The sequence below is a fragment of the Pseudonaja textilis genome, chromosome Z, assembly GCF_049901715.1.
Source record: "Pseudonaja textilis isolate UNSWEBS1 chromosome Z, rPseTex1.2, whole genome shotgun sequence".
Taxonomy (NCBI): domain Eukaryota; kingdom Metazoa; phylum Chordata; class Lepidosauria; order Squamata; family Elapidae; genus Pseudonaja; species Pseudonaja textilis.
Window position 1 is genome coordinate 2,301,357 of NC_142008.1, and position 14,394 is coordinate 2,315,750.

The 14,394-nt window shown below is 45.9% G+C and overlaps 1 protein-coding gene across 3 annotated transcripts; it reads right to left on the reverse strand.

Annotated features, from left to right (window-relative positions):
• Positions 1 to 3,617: 3,617 nt before the first annotated feature.
• CZH1orf35 (chromosome Z C1orf35 homolog) lies at positions 3,618 to 14,040 on the reverse strand. 3 transcript variants are annotated; one of them, XM_026720336.2, is made up of 9 exons: positions 13,957 to 14,040; positions 12,734 to 12,847; positions 11,919 to 12,069; positions 10,642 to 10,687; positions 9,739 to 9,821; positions 6,651 to 6,723; positions 6,456 to 6,529; positions 5,732 to 5,908; positions 3,618 to 4,478 (listed from the first exon to the last, which is right to left on the reverse strand). In XM_026720336.2, exons 2-9 carry the CDS (start codon positions 12,825 to 12,827, stop codon positions 4,241 to 4,243), a joined length of 936 nt encoding a protein of 311 aa, XP_026576121.1. In that variant the 5' UTR covers positions 12,828 to 12,847; positions 13,957 to 14,040; the 3' UTR covers positions 3,618 to 4,240. The 3 variants fall into 3 exon arrangements, with proteins under 3 accessions (XP_026576121.1, XP_087774228.1, XP_087774229.1); XM_087918102.1 differs by having other exon boundaries at positions 13,963 to 14,012; XM_087918103.1 differs by lacking the exon at positions 13,957 to 14,040 and adding an exon at positions 13,858 to 13,942.
• Between the last annotated feature and the right edge of the window lie 354 nt (positions 14,041 to 14,394).

Genomic DNA, 14,394 nt, shown 5'->3' on the forward strand with positions numbered 1-14,394 from the left:
TTCTTCCTTTTTCCTTCCTTTCCTTCTCCATTTTTTCATTCCCCAACCTTTCCTCCCTCCCTTCCTTTCTCTTCCTTCTCTTCATCCTTTCCTTCTTTCTTCCTCTTTTCCTTCTCTTTCCTTCCTTTTTTTCTTCTTTTGCTACCTTCCTTCCTTTCCTTCCTTCTTTTCCTTCCCTCCTTTACTTATTTCATTTCTATATGTTGCTTTTACGTCCACCTGTTGTTTCCCCCCCACTTCTCAATGTAACCTATTTGGGGTTTTTTTGGCCCTGGTGGATTTTCCCCTCAGGTTTATTTCATTTATTGATGAATTAAATTTAGGCATCTCCAACCTCACACTGACATGACTAGTAGTGGCTTCCCAAATTTTAAAAGAGATGAGATAAAACAAGGAAAAGATGAAGACCCATGGTGTTTGGGATGCAGAATTAAAACTTCTTCAAAACCTTTATTTAAAAAAGCCATTAAAATGTTATTTGAAATTAAAATTTGCATTCAAGTTAACTCAGAAATGAATGAAGGTCTTGGTTAATTTGAACCTGAATTTTAATTTTTAATTAACAATTACACTTTAATTAAAGGGAGCAAATGCTCCCATTTTTCTCCAGTTTTTGGGAAGTCAATTCAAATTCAGATCTATCTAACAATGCAATTGTTCTCTTAGAAAATCTGAAAAAAAGCATCTATAATAGCAATAGTACTTAAGACTTATATACCACTTCATAGTGCTTCACAGCCCTCTCTAAGCAGTTTACAGAGTCAGCCTCTTGCCCCCAACAATCCGGGTCCTCATTTTACCCACCTCAGAAGGATGGAAGGCTGAGTCAACCTGGAGCCTGGTGAGATTCAAACTGTCAAATTGGAGTCAGCAGAAGTAGCCTGCAGTACTGCACTCTGACCACTGCGCCACCGAGGCTCAGACAGATATGTCTGTGGTTAAGGTTTTTATGGGTAGTCCTTGACTTATAACCATAATTGAGCCCAGTATTTCCTTTTTTAAGCAAGGCAGTTGTTAAATCATTTTGTTTCATTTTACGACTTTTTTTGCCACACTGGTTCAGCAAATCATTGCCATTGTTCAGATGGTCACATGTTTATTAAGTGAATCTGGTTTGTCAGAAAGTCGCAAAAGGTGTTCATGTGACCCTGGGACACTGCCGTCATAAATATGAACCAGATGCCAATCACAGGATCACAGGTGCAACAATCATAACTGTAAAAAATGGTCATGAGTTGCTTTTTTCAGTGCCATTATAACTGGCCACTAAATAAATGTTAAGTCAAGGACTATCTGTAGATTACTAGCTCTAGCCTGCAACACTTTGGAAGACCAGAAGAGGGCAGCAAAAAATACAAAAAAATTCCTCCCCTTTAAAAAAACAAAAAAAAAAACAAACCTTTGCTGCCATCTAGTGGTCATCTGCAATCAAAATCTGCTATTATTCCTAATATATTCCCACCAATTTATTGCCACAATTGAGCCCAAATTTTTGTTCCCGAGTTAAACATTCGTTATGTGACTTTAGTCCAATTTTATGACCTTTCTCACCACAACTGCTAAGTGAATCACTGCAGTTGTTAAGTGAATCTGGCTTTCCCCATTGACTTTATTCGTCAGGTCACAAGAGATATTTCAGGTCACAAAATGAATTTCCCCATTTTTCATGACTTGGCAAAACAAACTTGCAAACCATGTGCAGGTAGTCCTTTACGGCAGTTCATTAGTGGCTGTTTGAAATTGCAACGGCACTGAAAAAGAGTGACTTATGACCATTTTTCATACTTATGACCACTGCAGCCTCTCCATGGTCACATGATTTACATTCAGATGCTTGTCAACTGACTTGTATTTATGATGGTCGCAATATCCTGGGATCATGTGATCACATTTTGCAACCTGATTTAATAACTGCAGCAAATCACTTAACAAATGGAGTAAAACTCAACACATTTCTCACTTCACAACATAAATTTTGGGTTCAATTGTGGTCATAAGTTGAGGACTACCTGTAATTATTAATAAAGACCAGATGGGTGGACTTCAACTTCCAAAATTCCCCAGTCCACCCACATTGGCTGGGGAATTCTGGGAGTTGAACTCTACCCCTCTTAAAGCAGGGGTCTCCAGATTTTGTGGGCTTCGATTCCCAGAATTCCCCAGCCAGCTTGCTGGGTGGAGAATTCTGGGAATTGAAGTCCACCCTTCCTAAACCATTCTGGCCAAGGAATTCTGGGAGCTGGAGGTTGGGTAACTCTGCTGTAGTCAAATTCTGTGTTGTTCCCCAAGTCACCTCCTCTTAATGACTGCAAAATAAAACCACTTGCAGGAAAATGAGGAAGAGGACAAAGTTGTGGCTGAATTACCTGGGTGTTGCCCACTCCTACCCAGCACAAAACATGAGACGACATCACAACAGACAAGCCACAGAATGGAGCCGAACCAGCGAGGATAAAGGCTGTGCCCCCAAATGGATAGACCTACTCAGTCACCTGCAATTAGCAGCCCATAAAAGAATTTTTAGCCATCTGTTGCCACCCGGCTTCTCCCAGGAAGTGCCAGGATGCCAGTCCTCATGAAGGTAGCACATTCTTTCTCTCCCAGCAGGCAACTCCAAATGCCTTCAGGGTGGGAAGGATCTGTAAAATCACTGTGCACATTGACATGGGCTGTGTATAGGTAGTCCTTGGCTTATGACCACAATGGAGCCCAACATTTCCGTTGTTGAGTGTGTTATTAAGTGAGTTTTGCCCCCGTTTTACGCACCTTTGTCACAGTTATTAAGTGAATTGCTGCAGGTGTTAAGTTAGTAAAATTGTTGTTAAGTGAATCTGGCTTTTCCCACTGACTGCCTGTTAGAAGGTCGCAAAAGGCGATAACGTGACTCCAGGGACATTGTAACTGTCATAACTAGAAGTCAGTTGCCAAACCTCTGAATTCTGACCACGTGACCAAGGGCATACTGCAACCGTTAAGTATAAAAGACAGTCATGTCACTTTTTTCAGTGACGCGGTCGCTTCGAATGGCCGCTAAACAAATGGTCGTTAGAGGATTCCCTAAGGTTAAATTCCCTTTGAATTCTGAGGAGGGATTTTGAATTTGCAAATGGCAAAGCATTTTCAATTTTGTGCATTGCATAACGGTTTGCAATTTGAAAATTGAGAGTGTTTTGTAATTTCTAAATTGCAAAGGGGTTTGTCGTTTGTAAATTGCAAAGAGTTTCAATTTGTAAACTGCAAAGGGTTCAACATTTCTAAGTTGAAAAGGGGTCTGTAATTTTTAAATTTCAGAGGAGTTTGGAATTTGTAACCTGCAAAAGGGTTCAGAATTTGTAAATTTGCAAAGGGATTCGTAATTTTTAAATTGCAAAACGTAGTAGTTTTAAAATTGGCAGTGATGCAGCTTGCTGGAAATAAGCCAAGTTAATTAATTAAATACATTTATCCTTTGCCTTATGTTTTCGTAACCCTCGGCCTATTTCTTCTGGAGTTGGTGTAATTCCCCCAAAATTCTTGGACCCAAGAAAAATCGCAGGCAGAATATAATTTGAGCTTAGAAGACACATCAGTGGCCAACACCTTTTAGACTTGTCACAAGAGAAACGAAGGTGCTGAACTGATTCCAATGATTCAATTTAATGACAATATCTGTAATTAATCTGTTCTTTAATTGTAAGAACCAAGGTAGCTTCTGAAATTGGTTGACACTCGCAACTACACACACACACACATACAAAACCCCCACAACAACCCCATAAAATGTTTCCATTCCTTGGTTTGGCCTGATGAAATTCAGAAGCGATTTTTTTTTTTTTTTTTGCAATCTGACAGTATTTCCTACTTGGGATGTACCTGATCCCCAAATTCTATTGCTTTTTTAAAAATTTAAATTCTACACGACCCCATCAGACTTCTTTTTATCAACTTTGGGAGGAGGGGAAAAAAAAAAAATCCCAACCCTCTGATAATTCCATATTTTGCACCTGGCATTTGTAAACTACGGATTTGCCCTGACCAGGTAAGCATAGCTAAATTTTATGTCCAATAAAAGACAGGATCCTTTAAAAAGAAATAATAATAATAATTCTCGAGTAGCGGTGCTAATGGACGGAGGGGCATCAGCGCCCCATCTATAGAAGAAAAGGTTGCAGAATTTTGCACCAGACCACAATCCATCTCCGCTTTAACGGTCAAAATAGCGACATGATAGGTAAATCTGGGTTTGTTTTAAAAGGATGGATCAATTGTCGGAATCCATGTCGTGCCACTTCTTGGCTGGGTGGTAGTCTAAGGATTCACCCTGCGTCCGTTTCCGGGGCTCTGAAGTTCTGTCTCTGGAAGCGGAGTACTTTCTATGACTTTGGTGTGGATGGTCGTCCCTTTTCGGCTTGGAGGGAGACGTCGAAGTCCTTTCGCGCGGGTACCGGTCGGAGGACGAGTGCGCTGCTCGGGGCGGGGACGATGGTCTATCGCGCCGGCTAGGATCCAGAGAGGATTTAGGTGAAAATAGGAACAAGGCAAAGTCAGGTTATGCGATTCGCAGCCCTGCAAAGCAGACCAAGTTAGAAGATCCCAAGACCGTGGATCTTCTAGCTTATCATCGCTTTATGATAGAGGTTACTCAGGTAGCCCTTGACTTACAACCACGTTTCAGTTGCTAAGCAGGAACGGGATTAAGTGAATTTTGCCCTGTTTTACAATCTTTCTTCAGACGGTTGTTAAGGGGAACCACTGCCGTTGTTAAATTAGTCGCACAGCTGTTAAGTGAATTGGATTTGCTTGTCAGCAGGTCGCAAAAGGGGATTGTGTGACACACACACACGCACACACGGGACACTGTGACTACCATAAGCATGAGTCCATGGCCAAATCTGAATACATGGCCAGGTGGAAAAGTTGTGGAAAAACAGCCACAAGTCACTTCTTTTCCCAGGGCCGTCGTAATCTCAAACGTCCGCCCACCGAAATGCTGTAAGTTGAGGACTGCCTATATCCTGATTGGCCACTGCTTGCTTAACTAGAAGAATTCGACAGTTAAACGTTAAAGTTCCAATAGGCTAGGAACATAACTTCAAAAAAAGGGGAATGCGGTGTTAAACGCGAATCCCACTCCGGTTGAAAGTGCGATCAATTTTCCTTTTGGGCCAAATCTTAAACTTCTAATCTCTACAAGATGCGGAAAAGATTTCCGAACTAAAAGGCTGTTCACAATGCCACCCACCGCACAATGCGTTTGCTAAGGGAACGAAGTTAAAGGCAAAACGCTCGTTACATCCGACAGCCCTATAAGGTAGACCGGACCAAGGAAACAGACCCTCAATAGACCTATAGCTATTAGAAGAGTTATAGCAACAGGGTCTTTAAGATGGATGGACTTCAGAGGTGGGTGTTCAGACAGTTGTGACCGGTTCTGGAGAACCGGTAGCGGAAATTTTGAGTAGTTAAAAGAACCGGCCAATCCCGCCTCTGTCTGGCCCCGCCAACCCCGTCTCTTCTCTGCCTCCCATTGAGTCCCAGCTAATCGGCTGGGTCTCCTTTGGTTGCCCTGCACAGGAGAACGGAGCTGGAAAGCAGGTTAGTGGGGTAGGGAGGGAGGAGTTTTTTGCGGTATCCTTCCCCTGCCACGCCCACCAAGCCACGCCCACAGAACCGGTAGTTAAAAAAATCTGTATCCCGCCACTGATGGGACTTCCACTCCCAGAATCCCCCGGCCCAGGGTCTCAAATGATACCTTTTCTCGTGATCCGAAGTCGTGCTGTTTGATGAGGAAGGCCTTCTCTTCTTCTGGTCTTTTTCCTTCTTCTTTTCTTCCTTTTCTTTCTTCTCTTTCTTCTTCCCCTTTTCCTTCTTCTTCTTTTTCTTCTTCTTCTTGTCCTTCTCCTTTTTCGACTTCTTGATGACTTTCCTCCTGACAAGATAGATCAAGGAAAGGATGTCGCTCTTGGACCACCCTCTCCTGTTCCACCCCAAATATCCCTTACCGAGGCGCCAAAACGTCGCCCCCAAAAGCGGCTTGGATCGTATAGGACACAGACAACGATGTGGCGCGGGTAGTTCTCGACTTACGACCCCAAGGGAGCCCCAAATTTACGTGGGCTAATAAGCAAGAGAGTTGTTAAGTGTGTTTTGCCCGTCCGGCGAACTTCCTTGCCACGGTTGCTAAGTGAATCGCAGCATTTGTTAAAAATTAAGCAGCATGGCCGTTGAGTGAATCCGGCTTCCCCGTTGACTTTTGCTGGTCAGAAGGTTGCAAAAGGGACCGTCGCAAATACGAGTCAGTTACCAAACGCCTGAATTTTGACCCCCCTGACTGCGGGGGAGGCTGCAATGTTAGTTTAAAAAACGGCCGTAATATTGCCGTCGTAACTTTGAAAGGTCCCTAAGCGAGCTGTTGATCCGTCGAGGAGGACTACCTGTGGATCAATTAAAAAATAAGAATGATAAAAGTCACTTACTCCAGCGCCTTGCTGTCCTCATCCAGTTTCTCTGGAGGGCCTGAGGGTTTGTCAGCCTTTGTGACCGGTTGATGCTGAAATTTCCGAGACAAAAAAAGAAAAACCAATCAAAAAACCCAGGCGGGTGGGTTAGGAAAGCGGAAAGGTAACAACACTAGTTCTGACACAACGTTGTGCGGCCACCACACAGCTTACCGTAAACACGGCTAGGCCCAGCTTGGCGGCTTCTTTGTCTTCCTTGGACAACACCATCCTTCCGCTAGCATTCCTAAAAGAAAATTAAAACGGAATTAAACAGCAAGCAAGGCGGAATTATTTTGCTTTCTTTCTTTCTTTCTTTCCTTTTTTTGTTCCCTTTGGTGGTTTGTCATCCTGGAAGGAAAATCTTGTTTTCCAGAAATAAAACCCTCAGCCCGTCAGAGGCTGCCTGTCGTGCCCCTGTCGGAGTCTGACTCCGAGGAGGAGGAAGACGAACAGCCGGCAGGGAGTGGGAATGTGGCTCCCTTGGCTGTGGAGGAAACTGGAGAAGGGCAAAGTCTAGCTGGGCAGAGCAGGGGAGAGGTAGAACAAGGGAGAGGGAGTTCAGAGGAAGACCCAGGCCCACCCCCTCCTCATCCTAAGGCACGCAGGGAGGAACGGAGAAGGGAGCAACGTGGGTTGCATGGCTTACGGGGAAGGAAAGGGCCCTGATTCCCTTCATTAGATGCAGCTGGGAACAGTTTATAAGAAAGGCAAGCTGCATGTGCCAGACTGTGGGGAGCAAACATGACTGCATCTTGTATTGTCGTGGCTTATCTGTGTTCCTGGCATCTTCCCAACCGTGCGAGTTTGGCTGTGGCTTCAAGTCTGAATTTCTTGCTCCTGCCCTGCCAAACTAATTACTTCAGTTTGGCTTGTTTGGACTTTAAGTTACAGTTTGTGTTGACTATGTTTTGGACTTAATTTTCTGCAGTCAAAGGTGGTTCCTGGGAGAGTTTTTTTTTTCCTCCAGCCGGAAGGTAACCTGGACATTGGGGGCAAAGTTGGAGATAATAAAGGAATTCCTATTGATTATCTGACTGTGTTGCCTTTGTGCCACGCCCCCTTGGGTCATCACACTACCAAAATGGGACATTATTTTTGGAAAGAAAGAGCCGTTGCCAAGACCTACACAAAATTCATCCTTGCTAACAATGTACAGGTAATCCTTGACCTATAACCATTCGTTTAGTGGCCATTCAAAGACACAACAGCCCTGAATAAAGTGATTTAGGAGCGGTCCTCACACTTACGACCATCATAGCATTCCCCACAGCCACGTGGTCTAAATTTGGACATTGGGCAACCAGTTCACATGATGGTTGTAGAGTCCCAGGGGTCAGGTTATCCCACTTTGCGACCTTCTGACCAGCAAAACCAGTGAAGCGGCTGTTAAGTGAAACCAGATTCACTTAACAACTGTATTTCCAATGGTTGCAGAGTCCCAGGGGTCACCTTTTGTGACCTCTACAGCCGGCTTCTGACAAGCAAAATCAATAACGGGAAGCAGGACTGCCTGATTCACTTAACAACTATAGGGATTCACTTAACAATGGTGGCAAAAAAAGGATGGTAAATATCAGGTTAAAATGCTTGGCGGTGGAAATTCGGGTTCCTACTGAGGCTGTAAGTCAAGGACTACATGGGCATCATCAGACTGTTTTTCAGTGAACTGTGGAAATCATAAGACAATTATTATCTTTCAAAATTGTTTTTATGTCCAAAAGAAGAGCGTGTCTTTGTGACTCTTGAAGGCTGAACGGTGGAGCCTTTTGATGTACTCGTGAGTTTGGTGGATTTCTTGCAGACGTCTCATGACCCAACTAGGCAACGCCATCAGTGCCAGAAGGAGTGGGGTTTGCAGAGGAAGAGGAGGTATGTGGGGGTCCTTGGTGTGCTGGGAGGTTTTCTTGCAGACATCTCATGACCCAACTAGGAAACATCATCAGTGCTAGAAGAAGGGGGCTCTGGAGAAAAGGAGGAGGAGAATGGGAGGGGAGGACTTTGGGGCCCTTGGGGATTTTCTTGCAGACATCTCATGACCCAACTAGGCAACGCCATCAGTGCCAGAAGGAGTGGGGTTTGTAGAGAGGAGGAGGAGGAGCACGAGGTAGAGGCAGTAGGTGGGGTTGTCGGTGCATGGGGTGGCTTTCTTGCAGACATCTCATGACCCAACTAGGGAATATCATCAGTGCTAGAAGGGAAGGGGGATTTCTGGAGAGGAAGAGAAAGAGGAGCGGTGGTGGATTTGGGCCCTTGGTGGTCTTTGAGCTTAGGGGCTTTCGTGCAGATCTTTCATAACCATCGTAGTGGTAGTGGAATCTGCCCTATTTCTCTGACGGCCATCCTCCTTACGACCTACACCAGCGTTTCTTCATTTCACACAACTTTAAGACACGTGGACGTGGTGCTGTCCCAGCTAGTCTATGGGAATTGGATAGTTACTTAGGAACTATGGGCTGTCCCCTTAAGGCAATGCATCATGGTAAATGGAGTTAAAAGTATCCTGGGAAATGTAGTTCATGTCACGTGACCACATCTGTAATCCCGATTGGTCACTAAATTGACCCTCCAAGGGTGGGGGAGGTTTTCCTCACTTTCGCCTGAACTCCCTAACTCATGGCAGCTGCTTTCTATCACTATGAGATGGGTTAGGAGATAACCATCTTTTACCTACAAGGCAGATATACAAAGGATTGGTCATTAAAGAAGAACTTTGTCACAAATGTGAGTCATGGGGATACCTGATGAACCGATAAATGTTCTTCGTTATGAACGTCTTGTTGAGTTATCTATCTGCCATCTGTACAGCTTATAAATCCACCTCTGAACAGGATACAGAAAAGTAAAAGATGATTATTTGTATTCCTGAAGTCCAAGAATAGTGGAAGGAGTCGGAAGGGACCTCGGAGATCTTCTAGTCCAACCCCAGCTCAAAAGCAATGCTGTATGTTGAAAAACCTCCAGACTGCTCCAACGCTGTGTTTTATTATTGGTCTGTGGGTAATGGATCCAGCCTATCAACCTTAGCAGTGGAAAGACATCTGAACTTCAACCCCCAGAATTCCCCAGTCAGCGGAGTGGAGAATTCTGGGAGCTGAAGTCCACACAGGTGAGGGGCAAGAAACAGTAGTCTACACCAGCCTGGCCTTGGGGCCTAGAGGCTGGGTGGGACTGTCCCAAACTTCCTTGGGCTGAGTACAGCCAGGGTCCTCGTCCAGCAGGCTACTAGCCACTAGGCCACGCTATCTCGAGCCACGCTTACCATGAGCTGCCCAGCCCCATGAGGCGATCCACGCTCTTCTCATCAGCCTCTCCTTCGTTGCGTTTGCAGACTTCGGCGAGCTCCTGGGGGAACAATTGCAGGCAGGCATGAGGCCGCTAAACCGCCATAGGCGATGGTAGGTAGTCCTCGACTTACAACCAGTTCATTTAGCGACTGAGGCTACGACAGCACTGGAAAAAAGGGAGTTGGGACCGTTCCTCATACTTACGACCCTCTGTGGCATCCCCGGGGTCACGTGATCAAAATTCGGACGCTTGGGAACCGACTCACATTTATGACAGTCGCAGTGTTCCCGGGGTAACATGACTCTCGTATTGCGACCTTCTGATAAGCAACGAGGAAGACAGATTCGTTTAACAAACGTGTTACTCACTTAACAACTGCAGGGATTCACTTAACAACTGTGGAAAGGAGGTCGTAAAATGGGGCAAAATTCACTTAACAAATGCCTCAGCAACTGTGGTCGTAAGTCGAGGACTGCCTGTGCCATCTTTAAAGCAACATTTGCACTTTTTTTTCCCCTTGGGCCAAAGCGACGACGTGCTTTCTATCCGGGTTAAAAGATTAAATTTATAAAAGACAGAAATCCAAGCAGATCCAATTGTGAGCCTCTTACTAAAAGCACTGAAATACTTTGAAATTAATAACTGACTTCTGACGAAACAGCCAAGTGAAGTAATTCACGACCTTATTTTATTCTGTGGTTGTTTATTATTGAAACCTAGGATACCGTGCGCTAAAATCACATTTAAGAAGAGAAGGGGCAGCCATTTGTCTGGAATGACATAAGTGTTCCTGCTAGAACAGGGGGTTGGACTAGAAGACCTTCAGGGTCCCTTCCCTTATTTCCCAGCTCTGTTATTCTAAAAATCGATAAGGTACCTCTTTGCTCAGTCCCGTCGGCTGCTTTTTCACGTTCTTGTAACCTCTGCAAAATGACAAAAAAAAGGAAATAAATAAATAAATGAAGCACAACACGGTAATGAGTGAAAGATCATCCGATCCAACTTGGAATTTAAAGAGAAATTTCCTCTGCTTTCTCTACTGGGCTAATTCTCCGAATTCCAGGACCCAGGTGGTTCCAGGAAACACCGAAAAGAAACAAGAGTCCTTGATTTTCTTAACAGCTCGTGTGGGTTTTTATTCGTGGGTATCATTTCTTCAACATGAGCTTGGTGGTTTTCTTGCAGACATGTAATTATCCAAATGTCTAGTGCCAGAAGGGAGTGGGGCTTTGGAAAGAGGAGGAGGAGAAGGAGGAGGAGGAGGAAGAGGAAGAAGAAGAGGAGGAGGAGGAGGAGGGAGGGGAGGAGGAAGAGGAAGGGAGAAGGAGGAGGAAGAAGAGGAAGAGGAGGGGAGAAGGAGGAGGAAGAAGAGGAAGAGGAGGGGAGAAGGAGGAGGAGGAGGAGGAGGAAGAGGAGGAAGGGGAGGGGAAGGAGGAGGAGGAGGGGAGGGGAGGAGGAGGAGGAGGAGAGAGGAGGAGGGAGAAGGAGGAGGAGGAGGAGGAAGAGGAGGAGGGGAGGAGGAGGAGGAGGAGGAGAACTGTGGAGTCCTTGGTGCTTCTCTGAGCTTGGTGGTTTAATGACACAACTAGGTAATATCAGGATATTGATGTTCCGTAGAGAAGTTAGAATCTCTCCCTTCTTCTAGCCCTGATGGTGTTTCCTAGTTGGGTCATTAAATGTAAGAAAACCACCCAGCTCCGCAAGCCCCAAGGGACCCCACAGCCCTCCCCCATTCTGCCACCTCCCCTCCCTCCTGGCATCGATATGTTGCCTCGTTGGGACACGAGACGCCTGCATGGAAAACCGCCAAACTCGGAGAGCACCAGGGACCCCGAGCCTCAAAATATTCTCCTTTGCCGGTATCATTTCTTCCTCCCAGACAAATCCCCCTGGGAGGTTTGCTGCGATTTCATCCCTACCCATTCTCCTTGCAGTTTCTCCTCTCGCTAGAGCTGAAAACTTCCTCCAAGCCTTACGTCAGGGGTCGCCCAAGCGGCCATTTTAAAGACTTGTGGACTTCAACTTCCATCTTTGCTGGCTGAGGAATTCTGGGAGTTGAAGTCCACAAGTCTTAAAAGTGGCCAAGTTGGGGGAGCCCTGGCTTACGTGATAGACCAAGGACTCCACCACCCGAGGGTTGGATCTGAAACTTACAGGGCTGCCATCATGGCTTCTTCTTCCGCCTGGCGAATGGCGTTCAGCTCTTCGGTGCGGGACAACGACGCATCGCCCTTCTTCTCCTTGGCATACCAGGTGAGGTCCTTGCCCTTCTGCCAGCGGCCCACGGGGGCCATCAAGGAATTCCCTGAAAGGAAAGCCAAAGAAATTCTTGCAATGTCGGAGCAGGAAGATCTTGGTGCTCCCTGAGCCCGGTGGTTTTCTTGCCGACGTCTCATGACCCAACTAGGGAAGAGCGTCAGTGCTAGTAGGGAGTGGGGCTTGGGAAGAGGGGGCGGGGGAAGGATTAAAGTTGCCAACGTTGAAAAATATACCGCTGGAGCAATTCTGGGAGTTGGAAGTCCAAGCATCTTAAAGCTAGATGGACAATTTGAGGAGCTGAAGGAAGGGAGGAAGGCTCAGCCCGTATCATTGTACACATGTTGTACTCTGACAATATAGGTAATAATAATGAAGGGTACACCATTTAAAGCCTCCTGACTGGGGGATTCTGGGAGTTGAATCCAGCCCTTTTAAAGTTTCCAAAATTGAAAAACGGTGACATACTAAATAAAAAATGTCTCTACTGTTTCAATCTAGCTTAGCAAGCTGCCAATTTGCATCCGGAGACATTTGAACCCAGCACTGCTGCTCTTTAAATAGATCTGGAGTCAATTCATTATTCTTCCTTTGTTCTCTCTCCTAATAAGCTTAATATTTTTTCTTTTACCAGTAAAATTTGGCAAAGTCTCTTGGGAAAAAACAACAACAACAGGAGCTGATTGGACAAGCCACCAATCAGAAAAGCTAACCGAGATAGTTTTCACGTTGTTTGTCTGTCTTCACATCTTCCCACTTGAACTGGTCCTGCCCTCCTCTCACGCCACCACGGGAGGAGCCGAACATGGTGGAGCCTTAACCAGGATCTAAAAAAGAAGATGACAGTTTAAAGTAGGTTAAACTCTATTCTAGTCACAAGACTGGAGTTCTGCCAAGCTAGTGAAAGTTTGCTTATTGTGTTCATGGTTTGCCCAAGGAAGACCAGTGTTAGACAGGTAGTTCTCAAGTTACGACAATGTAGCCCAAAATTTCTGTTGGTAAGCAAGCTAAGGGAGTTTTGTCCCATTTTACAATCTTTCTTGTCATGGTTATTAAGTGAATCAGTGCAAGTTATGTGCCACGGTAGTCACACGGTTGTTAAGGGAATCTAGTTTCCCCACAAAAGGGGATCACATAACCCAAGGACACCGTGACCGTCGTATAAATAGCAGCTAGTTGCCAAGCAACCAGGTTTTGGTCATATGACCACAGGTATGCGGCTACAGTAGTAAGTGTGAAAAACAGTCACAAGTCATTTTTTTCAGTGACCTGTGTAACTTCAGTCACTAAATGAAAGGTTGTAAGTCTTGAAGTGTCCGTTGTCTCAAGTGCGGTGTTAGACCACATTTTAGAGAGAAAAAAATAGTCAAAAGAAGAGGTCATAGGCCACTGTTTTCAATCTTGGGTAGTTTAAGAGCTGTGGACTTCAACTCCCAGAATTCCCCAGACAGCAAAACTGGCTGGGGAATTCTGGGAGTTGAAGTCCACGCATCTTAAAGTAGCCAAGGTTTAAAAACAATGCAATAAAGTGTTAACGAGAAGTGGAGACCCCGGAATTAGGCACGCCCTCCCCCTCCAACATGATCCTCCGCCCCCCCTTCCTCATCCTCACCCCAAACGTGCAAAGGGGTGCAATTCTAACAGCCGGACCCCCAACACACATAGGGAACTCTTACACCGGAGCCCAAGAGCCCCTTGAATCTTCAATGAATGCTTCCCCGCACCCCACTTCCTCTCGCCCAACTCTAGCTGGGACACACCCCACCCGGCTGGGGAAGATGGGATAACACATTCCCCGGTTTGCAAAGACCCCGGGGCTAGTGCACGGTCTCCCCACCGCACTGCAAAGGAGAGAAGGGGTGCATCGCAAGGAGTCCTCTCCTTTAAGGGGAGCCCCACCCCAAACCCGCCAACCGGTTCAGCCCAGCCCAGCAACCTTAACTGCAGCTTCACGTGCAAAACCCAGGCGTCGCTTCCGCGAGCCTGGGCGGGACCATCCGTTCTCATGGGGGACGACGACGAAGCGGGCTGGACCAATCGGCTCAAGGAGGAGGGGGGTGAGAGGAGGAGAAAATGTCTAATTGAAAATTCCTTTCGCTACGACCGCCTCCACTTGACAGAAGTTTTTAATTTTTTTTTTAAGTTAAAAAAAAAAAAGCAAAAAAGAGGGCTTGAGGGCAGTGAAGCAATGTTTTTTTCCCTCTCCAACCGGAGTAATTTTTTCCAGCCACTTGGAGAATTTGTAGTGGCTGGGGATGTTGGGCTTTGTAGTCCCCGCGCGCGCGCAGGCGCGCATGCACGCACACGCATGTACAACGGTGCCGTCGGGTTTGTTGGGAATAGTTGTTTGCAGAACGCCCAGCCGGATGGGCAT